The sequence below is a fragment of the Sinohyriopsis cumingii genome, chromosome 7 (genome assembly GCF_028554795.1).
Source record: "Sinohyriopsis cumingii isolate HCF-2022 chromosome 7, ASM2855479v2, whole genome shotgun sequence".
NCBI classification, from domain to species: Eukaryota; Metazoa; Mollusca; class Bivalvia; order Unionida; family Unionidae; genus Sinohyriopsis; species Sinohyriopsis cumingii.
The window spans coordinates 116260870-116279038 of record NC_142967.1 but is presented as its reverse complement, the minus strand read 5'-3'; the positions used below and the strand labels follow the sequence as shown (position 1 = coordinate 116279038).

Here is an 18169-nt window from a genome sequence, read left to right as displayed (position 1 = left end):
AAATTAGGTACTGCTGGTATTGTACATTTGAGTAATGCTTTATATTTAACACTAGTGGTATTGTACATTTGTGTAATGCTATGTATTTAACACTACTGGTATTGTACATTTGTGTAATGCTATATATTTAACACTACTGGTATTGTACATTTGTGTAATGCTATGTATTTAACACTACTGGTATTGTACATTTGTGTAATGCTATGTATTTAACACTACTGGTATTGTACATTTGTGTAATGCTATATATTTAACACTACTGGTATTGTACATTTGTGTAATGCTATATATTTAACACTACTGATATTGTACATTTGTGTAATGCTATATATTTAACACTACTGATATTGTACATTTGTGTAATGCTATATATTTAACACTACTGGTATTGTATATTTGTGTAATTTATATATTTAACACTACCAGTACTGTACATTAATGTAACACATTATATTTAGCACTAACAGTATTGTACATTAATGTAACACATTATATTTAGCACTAACAGTACTGTACATTAATGTAACACATTATATTTAGCACTAACAGTACTGTACATTAATGTAACACATTATATTTAGCACTAACAATATTGTACATATGTGTAATGCTATATCTGTCTAAAATTAAATAATATTTGCTTTCTACTTTTTTATCCTTGAAACCAAGTACCTAATAAAATGATAATTAAATAAATAGGTACCTAATAAAATGATACTTAAATAAATAGGTACCTAATAAGATGATAATTAAACAAATAGGTACCTAAGAAGATGATTACCATTTTTTCTCTCATTATTTGTCCACTTGTAGAAACAATAAATACAGTGTTTAAAATATTATTAGTGAAGGTGCTTTCACATAACATGTGACTGCTTTAAGTTGAATGTTGTTATTGAAATGTTGGATTATTTAACATTTTGTAAAATGGTTATTTTTTTTGTATTTTTTTTTAACGCAGAAATGTATTGGAATGGTAGTTAATGATTCCAAAGCACAGAAATTGTATTCGTTGATGTGTGTAATTTTTAATGCTGTTCTTAATTGTATATAATCCTATTGGAATGGTCATTACATTGAAATGTATTGGAATGGTCATTACGTAGAAATGTAATGGAAATAACACCCTGTCCCTAACTCTTCATAAAATATTAGGTAAATGATTATTTAAAAATTCACTGGATTTGCAAATTTTGAAGATCACTGATTGCTCTTAACAGATACTTTAAGAAAAGTGTATGCTGGTGCATGAGTTGTTTTCATATAACACAATTACTAAGATCACATCAGAATTTCAGTCACAGAGAGCCAACAAAGCTGATTATGACAAATCATAAATCACTAAGTTTCACAAGTTGCCATATACATTTCACTCAAGTTATAAATCGCTTTTTCAGCACTGCTATTATAATTAGTAAAATTGTATAAAATCTTTGTTATTATTATTATTCAACAAGACACAGAAGCTGCAGCAACTTCAGCTTATAGGACACTTTTTTCCAAGTTCATGGCTATTACACAATGGCGTCACAAGTGACATCATGTTAATGATGTATTCATGCCATGCTTATGTCATTTTGAGCTGTGCTGTTAATGTTGATTTTGCAAATGATGTAATCCTTAAAATGGGTTGATATTTTTCAATTTGGGTTGGTGCATAGAGGATACATGGTTACCAAGTTAGACTATTTATAACAAGCTTTTATCCTTTTTTCGTATAGACTCAACTGATGGCCCACTCATACAATCCTCGTCGACTTCCAACCATGCCAGTCCAAGTACCCCCTCCCACCATCACACTGTCAACAACAATATACTCAACATGGGTCAGGAGGAGGTGGCCAAGTGGTTGCGTACTATCAAACTCAATGAGTAAGTTTAACCTCATTAGTGTTCCTTCCATATAAAATGTATGCTAGTAAGTATTATGACATATGTATGAATATTATGCATAACTGTGATACGCATAGACTCAGATATGCCTTAGCATATGTGTTGGGAAATCTGAGTGTACACATTTCTAGAAATAAAATAATATTGTGGTCCCTTAATGTAATGTTATTTGTTGTCATCACATATTGCATTGGCAGATCTGTGTATATGTAGTTTTTTCGGACTAATTACTAGAACAAACAATATAGATCTTGATCTGCTGGCACATAATGCAGTGGTGGAACTGAGTCTATGTTGTTTGCAGTTGGACCCACCTCATAAGCAAGTGTATACAGTAGGTTATTTAGTGCCAAAATAGTTTGAGTAAAGTGTCATGCCAATGAATACACAATGATGGCTGACCCATGCTTATCCAGTGGCATGATTTAAACCAGGGGTCTCAAACATACGGCCTGTGGGCTGCATGTGGCCTGACAAGCCATATCATGTGGCCTGCAAAATGATTGGAGCCACAAGGTGTCATGAGAGATAACAGAGGTGATGCGGCCCTTGGGTCTTCAAAAATGCCTACATGCGGGACCCAGAGTGGTTTGAGTTTGAGACCCCTGATTAAAATCCACACTGTTTCATTCATGAATATGGCAGAATAGCAACAGAGCCAAAGTCACTTCTGCCTTGATTAGTCATTTCTTACAATGTATGGGAGGATGCATGAGAACCACAGAGCCACATATGGAGGATACATGATAGCCACAGAGCCACTGTAACTCTTACCTCCATTAGTCACTTCTTACAACATAAAGGTGGATGAAAGGTAGCCACAGACACACATATGGGAGGATGCATAATATATACAGAGCCACATTTAAGTAGATGCTGATAGCCACAGAGCCTCTGTGACCCCTGCTTCATTAATCACTTCATATGCCATATGGGAGGATGTTTCAGGTCTGTTCTACATCTGCAAACTCAAAAGGGTTTATCCTATGAAAAACCATAATTCAGTCAGTACAAAAGATCCATGACTATACTTATATTATATCAGGGACAGTGTTATAGTGGGGTACTTTATAATGGGATCCATGACTCTGCACATGTTATTTAAGGACCATGTTATACTGCGGTAATTTTTGTTATACAAGGGACTGTATTATACTGAGGTACTTTACAATGAGATCCGTGACTATACCCATGCTATATCAAGTAGTGTATTATACTGGATTCTTTACAATAAGATTCATAACTATATCCATGTTATACGATGGGCTGTATTATACTGAGGTACTTTATAATGGGTTCCATAACTATACCCATGTTTTATCAAGGACCAAGTTATGCTGAGGTACTTTATAATGGGATCCGTGACTATACCCATGCTATATCAAGTAGTGTATTATACTGGACTTTTTTTACAATAAGATTCATTACTTTACCCATGTTTTACAAGGGACTGTATTATACTGAGGTACTTTACAATGAGATCCATGACTATACCTATGCTATATCAGGTAGTGTATTATACTGGATTTTTTACAGTAAGATTCATTACTATACCCATGTTATACAAGGGACTATATTATACTGAGGTACTTTACAATAAGATTCATTACTATACCGATGTTATACAAGGGACTGTATTATACTGAGTACTTTATAACGAAAAAAAATAGATAATAAATTGTCCAGAAAGTTTAGTTATGCCATAATATTGCATTTTTTCACAAGATCTGTTTAAAAGTTTATTAAAATGGAATAAGGAGAACTTTGTATTGAGGATTGTCATGGCAATGATGACTTTTGTTGAGCCTACCTTGGCATTAGATCACCTAAGGCATTTGAATGTATGCACTGTCTGTACATGTGTCCATACCTTAAATTAACCTTAAAGTTTTGTATACTTCAGTAATTTGGTCATTGTCCTATTACCATGTATATAAGTTTATATTGATGCATGCAAAACAAATTACAAAAATATTAGGAGCAGGCTTTGTGTGCCAGCCAGCTTCTTGTGTAATAATAGTACATCAATGTTGATATTATGCAGATCTCGAATTACAAGATTTGTATCTACTAAATGCCATGCAGTCAATAGCCAGGGCCATTGTAAGATGATACAGGTAATTGCCCGGGTGAGGGGACACCATTCACCATTTCACAGAGTTATACAATTTGTTTGAGGGTGTGTGTGCAAAAGACACCCCAGGGTGCCATTTTGTCCAGTACAAACTTGTGACAGCCCTGTTGTTAGTTGTAATAATCAGTAGAATGTATCTTTTAATATCTGTTATGAATTTTAAAACTTAATATCACCTTGCAGCATTTCCTTGATATTTATGACAGCTGTAAACATGTTACAGTTTGTCACTTATCTATAATCATTGTTGTCCAGAATATTTGCTGTCCAGAATCTATCTAGAAAATGGCATTTAATTGCTGGTTAGATGTAATTGTTTCTTTTCAGAAATGTAATTAGGTAAGTACATGACACAGAGGTCCTTCACTCTATAGTTGTCCCTTATTATAAAGTAGATCCTCACTAAAGGTTATCCCTTGCTATAAAATGGTCCTTCATTACAAGCTGTTCTATCAATGTATGGCTGTTCTTCATTCTATATTGTCCCTTACTATAAAATTATCCCTCAAAATATGGTTGTTTGTTACTGTAAAATGATCCCTCACTATAACATGGTCCCTTATTTTAAGTGGTCCCTTACTGTAAAATGGTTTCTCACTATATAATTGTCCCTCATTATAGAATGGTCCCTTACTGTGAAATTGTCCCTCATTGTAAAATGATTATATACTATAAAGTGGTCCCTAACTATAAAGTACTCCCTCACTGTAAAAACGGTCTCTCATTGTAAAATAGTCCCTGACAATCAGGTTCTTCCTCACTGTAAAATGACCCCTTACTATCAAGTGGTCCCTTATTATAACATTGCCCACACTATAAAAATGATCCCTCACTATTGAATGGTCTTTATAGTAAATTGGTCCCGCACTGTAATATGGTCGCTCATTATAAGGTAGTCCCTGACTATATAATGGTCCCTCTCTTTTAAGCAGTCCCTAACTATATAATGGTCCCTCACTATAAAATAGTCCCTAACTGTATATTGGTCCCTCAGAATAAAACAGCCCCTCACTTAGAGGTTGCTCTTAACTGTAAAATGGTCTCTCACTGAAAAACACTACAGTATACATAGTCCCTGAAAGGTTGATGCCCTTTTGAGATGATTATAGTTTTAGTAACCTCTTGTGTAGCACATTGCACTTTTAAATGGCTACCATGAAGAGCATTATGGTGACATACAATAGTCTTTCATATTTCATTTTCTGTCTTCTGTTCATTAGATGCATCCCTACCTTTAATCAGTTTGATGGGAAACTTCTGCTGCAGCTGAGGGATATGAGACAAGAGGTAAGGTTCAAAACAAGATATTGCTTAGTGTAACTGTAATATTAGCCAGCAGAGACAGTGTATAATCATTCCTCTACTTGTCATGGACAGTAAGTCATTGTGATACACTTTCTTGAGATGAAAGACATGTACCCAGGTAGCCTCAAATTTTGCCTAGTGACAGATTGGCATTTTTATTATATATTTCTATTTTTACTATAATAATAATAATTATAATAATAATAAGTAATAATAATAATAATAATAAATAATAATGATAATAATAATAATAATAATAATAATAATAAAGACTTTATTTAGAGAAGGTAACTCAGTTAGTTACTGACCTTATATACCTTGAGGCCTTCTAATCGTTATGTACAATATATACAGTATATACAACACGATTTTTAAAATTTGGCTTGACACTAAAGAATATTAAGTGATTCTAAGAATCAAAGTATCAAGCCTGGAACATATGCATGGACAAGCATCAGTGAACGCATAAACATGTACATGTATAAAATATAATTCTCATCCTGTATTGAAAACTTAACCGTGTAAATGGTGCAAAAATACAGAAAAGCAAGCAGCATTTATATTACTAGAACTGTTCATTTGTGTTAAATTTTCATCTATTCTGAAAAGAAGAAATGCTAGGGACCTGTCTTATGTCACTGGGAATTATTTTCCATATCAGTGCATCAGTATATTGAAAATGTTTTTTAATAAAATGTCACTTAGAATTATTTTCCATACCAGTGGATCGGTGTATTGAAAACGTTTTTAAACAAAATGTCACTGGGAATTATTTTCCATACCAGTGGATCGGTATATTGAAAACGTTTTTAAACAAAATGTCACTGGGAATTTTTTTCCATACCAGTGGATCAGTGTATTGAAAACATTTTTAAACAAAATCTCCGTGGGAATTTTTTTCCATACCAGTGGATTGATATATTGAAAATGTTTTTAAACAAAATGTCACTGGGAATTATTTTTCATACCAGTGGATCGGTATATTGAAAACGTTTTTAAACAAAATGTCACTGGGAATTATTTTTCATACCAGTGGATTGGTATATTGAAAATGTTTTTAAACAAAATGTCACTGGGAATTATTTTTCATACCAGTGGATCGGTATATTGAAAACATTTTTAAACAAAATCTCCGTGGGAATTTTTTTCCATACCAGTGGATTGATATATTGAAAACGTTTTTAAACAAAATGTCCCTGGGAATTATTTACCATACTAGTGGATTGGTATATTGAAAATGTTTTTAAACAAAATGTCACTGGGAATTATTTTCCATACCAGTTATTGTTATCTTGAAAATGTTTTTAAACAAAATGTCACTGGGAATTTTTTTCCATACCAGGGGATTGGTATATTGTAAACATTTTTAAAAAAAATGTCCCTGGGAATTTTTTTCCATACCAGTGATTGGTATATTGAAAACTTTTTTTTAAACAAAATGCCCCTGGGAATTTTTTTCCATCCAGTGATCGATATATTGAAAACGTTTTAAAACAAAATGTCACTGGGAATTTTTTTCCATACCAGTGGATCAGTATACTGAAAACATTTTTAAACAAAATGTCACTGGGAATTATTTTCCATACCAGTGATTGGTATATTGAAAATGTTTTTAAACGAAATGTCACTGTGAATTTTTTTCCATACCAGTGGATTGGTATATTGAAAACATTTTTAAACAAAATGTCACTGGGAATTATTTTCCATACCAGTGGATCGGTATACTGAAAACATTTTTAAACAAAATGTCACTGGGAATTATTTTCCATACCAGTGGATCTGTATACTGAAAACATTTTTAAACAAAATGTCACTGGGAATTATTCTCCATACCAGTGGATTGGTATATTGAAAATGTTTTTAAACAAAATGTCACTGGGAATTATTTTTAATACCATTGGATCGGTATATTGAAAACGTTTTTAAACAAAATGTCCCTGGGAATTTTTTTCCATACCAGTGGATTGGTATATTGAAAATGTTTTTAAACAAAATGTCACTTGGAATTATTTTCCATACCAGTGATTGGTATATTGAAAATGTTTTTAAACAAAATGTCACTGGGAATTATTTTCCATACCAGTGGATTGGTATATTGAAAACATTTTAAAACAAAATGTCCCTGGGAATTTTTTTCCATACCAGTGGATTGGTGTACTGAAAACATTTTTAAACAAAATGTCACTGGGAATTATTTTCTATACCAGTGATTGGTATATTGAAAATGTTTTTAAACGAAATGTCACTGGGAATAATTTTCCATACCAGTGGATCGGTATACTGAAAACATTTTTAAACAAAATGTCACTGGGAATAATTTTCCATACCAGTGGATCGGTATACTGAAAACATTTTTAAACAAAATGTCACTGGGAATTATTTTCCATACCAGTGATTGGTATGTTGAAAATGTTTTTAAACAAAATGTCACTGGGAATTATTTTCCATACCAGTGGATTGGTATATTGAAAACATTTTTAAACAAAATGTCCCTGGGAATTTTTTTCCATACCAGTGATTGGTATATTGAAAATGTTTTTAAACAAAATGTCACTGGGAATTATTTTCCAAACCAGTGGATTGGTATATTGAAAACATTTTTAAACAAAATGTCACTGGGAATTTTTTTCCATACCAATGGTTGGTATATTGAAAACGTTTTTAAACAAAATGCCCCTGGGAATTTTTTTCCATACCAGTGATCGGTATATTGAAAACGTTTTAAAACAAAATGTCCCTGGGAATTTTTTTCCATACCAGTGGATTGGTGTACTGAAAACATTTTTAAACAAAATGTCACTGGGAATTATTTTCTATACCAGTGATTGGTATATTGAAAATGTTTTTAAACGAAATGTCACTGGGAATTTTTTTCCATACCAGTGGATTGGTATATTGAAAACATTTTTAAACAAAATGTCACTGGGAATAATTTTCCATACCAGTGGATCGGTATACTGAAAACATTTTTAAACAAAATGTCACTGGGAATAATTTTCCATACCAGTGGATCGGTATACTGAAAACATTTTTAAACAAAATGTCACTGGGAATTATTTTCCATACCAGTGATTGGTATATTGAAAATGTTTTTAAATGAAATGTCACTGGGAATTTTTTTCCATACCAGTGGATCGGTATACTGAAAACATTTTTAAATAAAATGTCACTGGGAATTATTTTCCATACTAGTGGATCTGTATACTGAAAACATTTTTAAACGTCACTGGGAATTATTTTCCATACCAGTGATTGGTATATTGAAAACGTTTTTAAACAAAATCTCACTGGGAATTATTTTCCATACCAGTGATTGGTATATTGAAAATATTTTTAAACAAAATGTCACTGGGAATTATTTTCCATACCAGTGATTGGTATATTGAAAACATTTTTAAACAAAATGTCACTGGGAATTATTTTCCATACCAGTGATTGGTATATTGAAAACGTTTTTAAACAAAATGTCACTGGGAATTTTTTTCCATACCAGTGGATCGGTATACTGAAAACATTTTTAAACAAAATGTCCCTGGGAATTATTTACCATACTAGTGGATTGGTATATTGAAAATGTTTTTAAACAAAATGTCACTGGGAATTATTTTCCATACCAGTTATTGTTATCTTGAAAATGTTTTTAAACAAAATGTCACTGGGAATTTTTTTCCATACCAGGGGATTGGTATATTGTAAACATTTTTAAAAAAAATGTCCCTGGGAATTTTTTTCCATACCAGTGATTGGTATATTGAAAACTTTTTTTTAAACAAAATGCCCCTGGGAATTTTTTTCCATCCAGTGATCGATATATTGAAAACGTTTTAAAACAAAATGTCACTGGGAATTTTTTTCCATACCAGTGGATCAGTATACTGAAAACATTTTTAAACAAAATGTCACTGGGAATTATTTTCCATACCAGTGATTGGTATATTGAAAATGTTTTTAAACGAAATGTCACTGTGAATTTTTTTCCATACCAGTGGATTGGTATATTGAAAACATTTTTAAACAAAATGTCACTGGGAATTATTTTCCATACCAGTGGATCGGTATACTGAAAACATTTTTAAACAAAATGTCACTGGGAATTATTTTCCATACCAGTGGATCTGTATACTGAAAACATTTTTAAACAAAATGTCACTGGGAATTATTCTCCATACCAGTGGATTGGTATATTGAAAATGTTTTTAAACAAAATGTCACTGGGAATTATTTTTAATACCATTGGATCGGTATATTGAAAACGTTTTTAAACAAAATGTCCCTGGGAATTTTTTTCCATACCAGTGGATTGGTATATTGAAAATGTTTTTAAACAAAATGTCACTTGGAATTATTTTCCATACCAGTGATTGGTATATTGAAAATGTTTTTAAACAAAATGTCACTGGGAATTATTTTCCATACCAGTGGATTGGTATATTGAAAACATTTTAAAACAAAATGTCCCTGGGAATTTTTTTCCATACCAGTGGATTGGTGTACTGAAAACATTTTTAAACAAAATGTCACTGGGAATTATTTTCTATACCAGTGATTGGTATATTGAAAATGTTTTTAAACGAAATGTCACTGGGAATAATTTTCCATACCAGTGGATCGGTATACTGAAAACATTTTTAAACAAAATGTCACTGGGAATAATTTTCCATACCAGTGGATCGGTATACTGAAAACATTTTTAAACAAAATGTCACTGGGAATTATTTTCCATACCAGTGATTGGTATATTGAAAATGTTTTTAAACAAAATGTCACTGGGAATTATTTTCCATACCAGTGGATTGGTATATTGAAAACATTTTTAAACAAAATGTCCCTGGGAATTTTTTTCCATACCAGTGATTGGTATATTGAAAATGTTTTTAAACAAAATGTCACTGGGAATTATTTTCCAAACCAGTGGATTGGTATATTGAAAACATTTTTAAACAAAATGTCACTGGGAATTTTTTTCCATACCAATGGTTGGTATATTGAAAACGTTTTTAAACAAAATGCCCCTGGGAATTTTTTTCCATACCAGTGATCGGTATATTGAAAACGTTTTAAAACAAAATGTCCCTGGGAATTTTTTTCCATACCAGTGGATTGGTGTACTGAAAACATTTTTAAACAAAATGTCACTGGGAATTATTTTCTATACCAGTGATTGGTATATTGAAAATGTTTTTAAACGAAATGTCACTGGGAATTTTTTTCCATACCAGTGGATTGGTATATTGAAAACATTTTTAAACAAAATGTCACTGGGAATAATTTTCCATACCAGTGGATCGGTATACTGAAAACATTTTTAAACAAAATGTCACTGGGAATAATTTTCCATACCAGTGGATCGGTATACTGAAAACATTTTTAAACAAAATGTCACTGGGAATTATTTTCCATACCAGTGATTGGTATATTGAAAATGTTTTTAAATGAAATGTCACTGGGAATTTTTTTCCATACCAGTGGATCGGTATACTGAAAACATTTTTAAATAAAATGTCACTGGGAATTATTTTCCATACTAGTGGATCTGTATACTGAAAACATTTTTAAACGTCACTGGGAATTATTTTCCATACCAGTGATTGGTATATTGAAAACGTTTTTAAACAAAATCTCACTGGGAATTATTTTCCATACCAGTGATTGGTATATTGAAAATATTTTTAAACAAAATGTCACTGGGAATTATTTTCCATACCAGTGATTGGTATATTGAAAACATTTTTAAACAAAATGTCACTGGGAATTATTTTCCATACCAGTGATTGGTATATTGAAAACGTTTTTAAACAAAATGTCACTGGGAATTTTTTTCCATACCAGTGGATCGGTATACTGAAAACATTTTTAAACAAAATGTCCCTGGGAATTATTTACCATACTAGTGGATTGGTATATTGAAAATGTTTTTAAACAAAATGTCACTGGGAATTATTTTCCATACCAGTTATTGTTATCTTGAAAATGTTTTTAAACAAAATGTCACTGGGAATTTTTTTCCATACCAGGGGATTGGTATATTGTAAACATTTTTAAAAAAAATGTCCCTGGGAATTTTTTTCCATACCAGTGATTGGTATATTGAAAACTTTTTTTTAAACAAAATGCCCCTGGGAATTTTTTTCCATCCAGTGATCGATATATTGAAAACGTTTTAAAACAAAATGTCACTGGGAATTTTTTTCCATACCAGTGGATCAGTATACTGAAAACATTTTTAAACAAAATGTCACTGGGAATTATTTTCCATACCAGTGATTGGTATATTGAAAATGTTTTTAAACGAAATGTCACTGTGAATTTTTTTCCATACCAGTGGATTGGTATATTGAAAACATTTTTAAACAAAATGTCACTGGGAATTATTTTCCATACCAGTGGATCGGTATACTGAAAACATTTTTAAACAAAATGTCACTGGGAATTATTTTCCATACCAGTGGATCTGTATACTGAAAACATTTTTAAACAAAATGTCACTGGGAATTATTCTCCATACCAGTGGATTGGTATATTGAAAATGTTTTTAAACAAAATGTCACTGGGAATTATTTTTAATACCATTGGATCGGTATATTGAAAACGTTTTTAAACAAAATGTCCCTGGGAATTTTTTTCCATACCAGTGGATTGGTATATTGAAAATGTTTTTAAACAAAATGTCACTTGGAATTATTTTCCATACCAGTGATTGGTATATTGAAAATGTTTTTAAACAAAATGTCACTGGGAATTATTTTCCATACCAGTGGATTGGTATATTGAAAACATTTTAAAACAAAATGTCCCTGGGAATTTTTTTCCATACCAGTGATTGGTATATTGAAAACGTTTTTAAACAAAATGCCCCTGGGAATTTTTTTCCATACCAGTGATCGGTATATTGAAAACATTTTAAAACAAAATGTCCCTGGGAATTTTTTTCCATACCAGTGGATTGGTGTACTGAAAACATTTTTAAACAAAATGTCACTGGGAATTATTTTCTATACCAGTGATTGGTATATTGAAAATGTTTTTAAACGAAATGTCACTGGGAATAATTTTCCATACCAGTGGATCGGTATACTGAAAACATTTTTAAACAAAATGTCACTGGGAATAATTTTCCATACCAGTGGATCGGTATACTGAAAACATTTTTAAACAAAATGTCACTGGGAATTATTTTCCATACCAGTGATTGGTATATTGAAAATGTTTTTAAACAAAATGTCACTGGGAATTATTTTCCATACCAGTGGATTGGTATATTGAAAACATTTTTAAACAAAATGTCCCTGGGAATTTTTTTCCATACCAGTGATTGGTATATTGAAAATGTTTTTAAACAAAATGTCACTGGGAATTATTTTCCAAACCAGTGGATTGGTATATTGAAAACATTTTTAAACAAAATGTCACTGGGAATTTTTTTCCATACCAATGGTTGGTATATTGAAAACGTTTTTAAACAAAATGCCCCTGGGAATTTTTTTCCATACCAGTGATCGGTATATTGAAAACGTTTTAAAACAAAATGTCCCTGGGAATTTTTTTCCATACCAGTGGATTGGTGTACTGAAAACATTTTTAAACAAAATGTCACTGGGAATTATTTTCTATACCAGTGATTGGTATATTGAAAATGTTTTTAAACGAAATGTCACTGGGAATTTTTTTCCATACCAGTGGATTGGTATATTGAAAACATTTTTAAACAAAATGTCACTGGGAATAATTTTCCATACCAGTGGATCGGTATACTGAAAACATTTTTAAACAAAATGTCACTGGGAATAATTTTCCATACCAGTGGATCGGTATACTGAAAACATTTTTAAACAAAATGTCACTGGGAATTATTTTCCATACCAGTGATTGGTATATTGAAAATGTTTTTAAATGAAATGTCACTGGGAATTTTTTTCCATACCAGTGGATCGGTATACTGAAAACATTTTTAAATAAAATGTCACTGGGAATTATTTTCCATACTAGTGGATCTGTATACTGAAAACATTTTTAAACGTCACTGGGAATTATTTTCCATACCAGTGATTGGTATATTGAAAACGTTTTTAAACAAAATCTCACTGGGAATTATTTTCCATACCAGTGATTGGTATATTGAAAATATTTTTAAACAAAATGTCACTGGGAATTATTTTCCATACCAGTGATTGGTATATTGAAAACATTTTTAAACAAAATGTCACTGGGAATTATTTTCCATACCAGTGATTGGTATATTGAAAACGTTTTTAAACAAAATGTCACTGGGAATTTTTTTCCATACCAGTGGATCGGTATACTGAAAACAGTTTTAAACAAAATGTCACTGGGAATTATTCTCCATACCAGTGATTGGTGTATTGAAAACGTTTTTAAACAAAATGTCACTGGGAATATTTTTCCATACCAGTGGATTGGTATATTGAAAACATTTTTAAACAAAATGTCACTGGGAATTATTTTCCATACCAGTGGATTGGTATATTGAAAACGTTTTTAAACAAAATGTCACTGGGAATATTTTTCCATACCAGTGGATTGGTATATTGAAAACATTTTTAAACAAAATGTCACTGGGAATTATTTTCCATACCAGTGGATTGGTATATTGAAAATGTTTTTAAACAAAATGTCCCTGGGAATTATTTGTAATACCAGTAATTGGTATATTGAAAATGTTTTTAAACAAAATGTCCCTGGGAATTATTTTCCATACCAGTGGATCGGTATACTGAAAACATTTTTAAACAAAATATCACTGGGAATTATTTTCCATACCAGTGATTGGTATATTGAAAATGTTTTTAAACAAAATGTCACTGGGAATTATTTTCCATACCAGTGGATCGGTATACTGAAAACATTTTTAAACAAAATGTCACTGGGAATTATTTTCCATACCAGTGATTGGTATATTGAAAATATTTTTAAACAAAATGTCCCTGGGAATTATTTGTAATACCAGTGATTGGTATATTGAAAATGTTTTTAAACAAAATGTCACTGGGAATTTTTTTCCATACCAGTGGATCGGTACACTGAAAACATTTTTAAACAAAATGTCACTGGGAATTTTTTTCCATACCAGTGGATCAGTATATTGAAAATGTTTTTAAACAAAATGTCACTGGGAATTATTTTCCATACCAGTGGATCGGTATATTGAAAACATTTTTAAACAAAATGTCACTGGGAATTATTTTCCATACCAGTGATTGGTATATTGAAAACGTTTTTAAACAAAATGTCACTGGGAATTTTTTCCATACCAGTGGATCGGTATACTGAAAACATTTTTAAACAAAATGTCCCTGGGAATTTTTTTCCAAACCAGTGGATCGGTATATTGAAAATGTATTTAAACAAAATGTCACTGGGAATTATTTCCATACCAGTGGATTGGTATATTGAAAACGTTTTTAAACAAAATGTCACTGGGAATATTTTTCCATACCAGTGGATTGGTATATTGAAAACATTTTTAAACAAAATGTCACTGGGAATTATTTTCCATACCAGTGGATTGGTATATTGAAAATGTTTTTAAACAAAATGTCCCTGGGAATTATTTGTAATACCAGTAATTGGTATATTGAAAATGTTTTTAAACAAAATGTCCCTGGGAATTATTTTCCATACCAGTGGATCGGTATACTGAAAACATTTTTAAACAAAATATCACTGGGAATTATTTTCCATACCAGTGATTGGTATATTGAAAATGTTTTTAAACAAAATGTCACTGGGAATTATTTTCCATACCAGTGGATCGGTATACTGAAAACATTTTTAAACAAAATGTCACTGGGAATTATTTTCCATACCAGTGATTGGTATATTGAAAATATTTTTAAACAAAATGTCCCTGGGAATTATTTGTAATACCAGTGATTGGTATATTGAAAATGTTTTTAAACAAAATGTCACTGGGAATTTTTTTCCATACCAGTGGATCGGTACACTGAAAACATTTTTAAACAAAATGTCACTGGGAATTTTTTTCCATACCAGTGGATCAGTATATTGAAAATGTTTTTAAACAAAATGTCACTGGGAATTATTTTCCATACCAGTGGATCGGTATATTGAAAACATTTTTAAACAAAATGTCACTGGGAATTATTTTCCATACCAGTGATTGGTATATTGAAAACGTTTTTAAACAAAATGTCACTGGGAATTTTTTCCATACCAGTGGATCGGTATACTGAAAACATTTTTAAACAAAATGTCCCTGGGAATTTTTTTCCAAACCAGTGGATCGGTATATTGAAAATGTATTTAAACAAAATGTCACTGGGAATTATTTCCATACCAGTGGATCGGTATATTGAAAACATTTTTAAACAAAGCCTTCTTTGGCATAATATAATCTCCTTGGTGAAAGATATTGCTTAGGTAGGCAGGAATGACTTCGCTGGATACTTTATACATCAATTTGGTCTTTCTAAAAAAAATTCTTTCATGTATTGTTAAAATCTTTATATTATTTATTGCATCCTGGAAATTGTCTATACATTGATCTAGAATTAAAATTGACATGTCCTTCTTTGGAGCCTTAAAAGTTTTGTTATGTTTGAATTAGAGGTATTATCCCAAATTACATAGTATAATCAAGGTGTGGCTGAATATAACTTTTATAAAAAAAAGTACCCAGTACTGAAATGGAGTATATGTTTTGATTTTCCTCACTAGCCAAAGATAAGAATTAACCTTTTCTGAAACATGTTTATGTGATTAGACCAAGGAAGATTGTTATCTATGAATACACTAAGAATTGGGGCCCTGAGTGGCCGAGTGGTCTAAAGCGCTTTCCGTTACATATCACTGCCATCTCACCTCTTTCTGCATGGGTTTGAGTCTAGGATTCAGCTAATGTGGGTATGTGAGAAAGCTTGCCAGTAGCTTCTTGTGGGTCGGTGGTTCTTCCTGGGGTTTTCCCGGGTTCTTCCTCCACCATTAATACTGACTGCCATGCATAGCCTATCGTATGCTGAAAAATGGCATTAAACCCCACAACAACAACAACACTAAGAATTTTATAATGAGAGGTTGTATTACATTCACACTGTCAAGTAGAGCATGCAGTTTGTTGCTATCTAGCCTTGATCATTTTTGTTTTTATGTAACTAGTAGGGCTTTTGTTTTTTTCTGCATTTATAATCATACCGTTTTCATTGCACCATGTTTTAAGTGTGTTAAGAGCATTTTGTAAATTATTGTTGAGTACAGTTTTGGTTTCACATGACTCTGATAATGTAGTATAATCTGCATAGAGGTCAGTGGAAGAAATTGAATTTCTAATCTTAAGAGGTAAGTAATTGATAAATAGAAATGACTAACAAAGGTCCAAGGCTGTCTGTGGTACTCCATAACTAATATTTTTACTTTAAATAAATTGACCATATAAAGATACTTTTTGCACTCCATCAGTTAAGTAAACCAGTTTAGGGAGTTTTCATTGCAATGATAGATTTTCAGTTTTTCAAGCAAAATTTCATTCTCTACGAGATCAAAAGCTTTATGAAAATCAACCAAAATAGTGCCTACCATTTCTCCAGTATCTAACGCTTTCAGCCATTTATCAATCATAGATACGAGTTCAGTTTCACTTTAGTGTTTCTGTCAAAAGGCACACATACTATCATGATTAAGATTATAAGTGTTCAAATAGTTGAGAAAAAAATCATGTACATGTTTTTCTAGTAATTTGGAGAGACAAGGAAGGATAGAGATTGGTTTGTAGTAGTTATTTACATCATCTTTTGTTCCTTCATTATGCAGTGGTATTACCATCGCAGTTTCCCATGTCTGTGGAAATTTATTAGATTGAATACTTTCATTGCAAATGAAAGCTATACTCTCTACTATTGCAGGTGCTTTTAGTAGTCTTGATCCAGTCATATAAAGTACTGTAGCTTTACAATCATTCATGTTTTGAATATATTTCAACACAAGTTCTGGACTCATTTCAGGAATTTCAAACTTTATATTGTTGGTAGTTTTTTGGCACAAAACTATTTGAATTTCAGATGATAAGGTAAAGTTTGGGGTTCTTTAAATTTTTCAGCAATTTGGATAAAAAAGTCATTAAAGATCTTTGAATTGTAGTATCAGTGCCATCGTGATTGAGAGATAAAATTTTAGTTTTACTCTTACATTTTCCTGCACCAAACTCTGTAAAAACTCTTCAGATAGCTTTCAGGTTATTTCTTTTTTCATTCAGTACTTTCTTGTTGTGTGCTTGTTTGGCTTGACATTTCATTTTGTTAAATTTATTCCTCCAAATTTTACATTCAGCTTGATTTCCTGCAGATTTTAGTTGGTCTCTTGGCTTGATTGTTTTTAAACTTTCTGGGGAGATCCAGCTTGGCTGGTGGTCTTTCTTTATACTGTGTGTTTATAAAGGGGCAAAGCTTGCTTACTGTTTCTATGAAAAGATCTGTCCAAGTACCTAAAACATCAATATCTTCAAATGTTTGGACTGTATTCTATGGAATCTGTTACAGATCTTCCAGGAATTTAACAGTGTCAAGGTTTTCAAAAGATCTTTAAGCAATGGATTTATGGATTTTATTTTTCTTTGATTTGCCATTGACATTACATGTTAGAAACATTGCACAGTGGTAACTTTAACCAATCTTTTAAACCATTGCTTCCAAAACATTTTCTTTTTCATTGGTATAAATACGGTCATGAAGTGTTTTAGAGGTAGATGTTACTCTAATGGGTTTATTTACTGTCAACTGTAATTTGTTACAGTAAAGATTATTACTTTCTTGGATAAAAACATTTCTCTGTTAGAACATCTGAGTTTAATTTCTCTGGCCAAAATCC

General features: G+C 31.5%; 1 protein-coding gene across 2 annotated transcripts in view; it reads left to right on the top strand.

The window, feature by feature from the left end:
* LOC149795982 (uncharacterized) overlaps window positions 1-18169 on the top strand; it is a 137931-nt gene that overhangs the window by 110646 nt on the left and 9116 nt on the right. For both annotated transcript variants that reach the window (XM_089965896.1, XM_089965895.1), the window contains 2 exons: window positions 1722-1872; window positions 5248-5314. In XM_089965896.1, the coding sequence (XP_089822022.1) occupies window positions 1722-1872; window positions 5248-5314 (218 nt within the window). The remainder of the gene's footprint in view (window positions 1-1721; window positions 1873-5247; window positions 5315-18169) is intronic.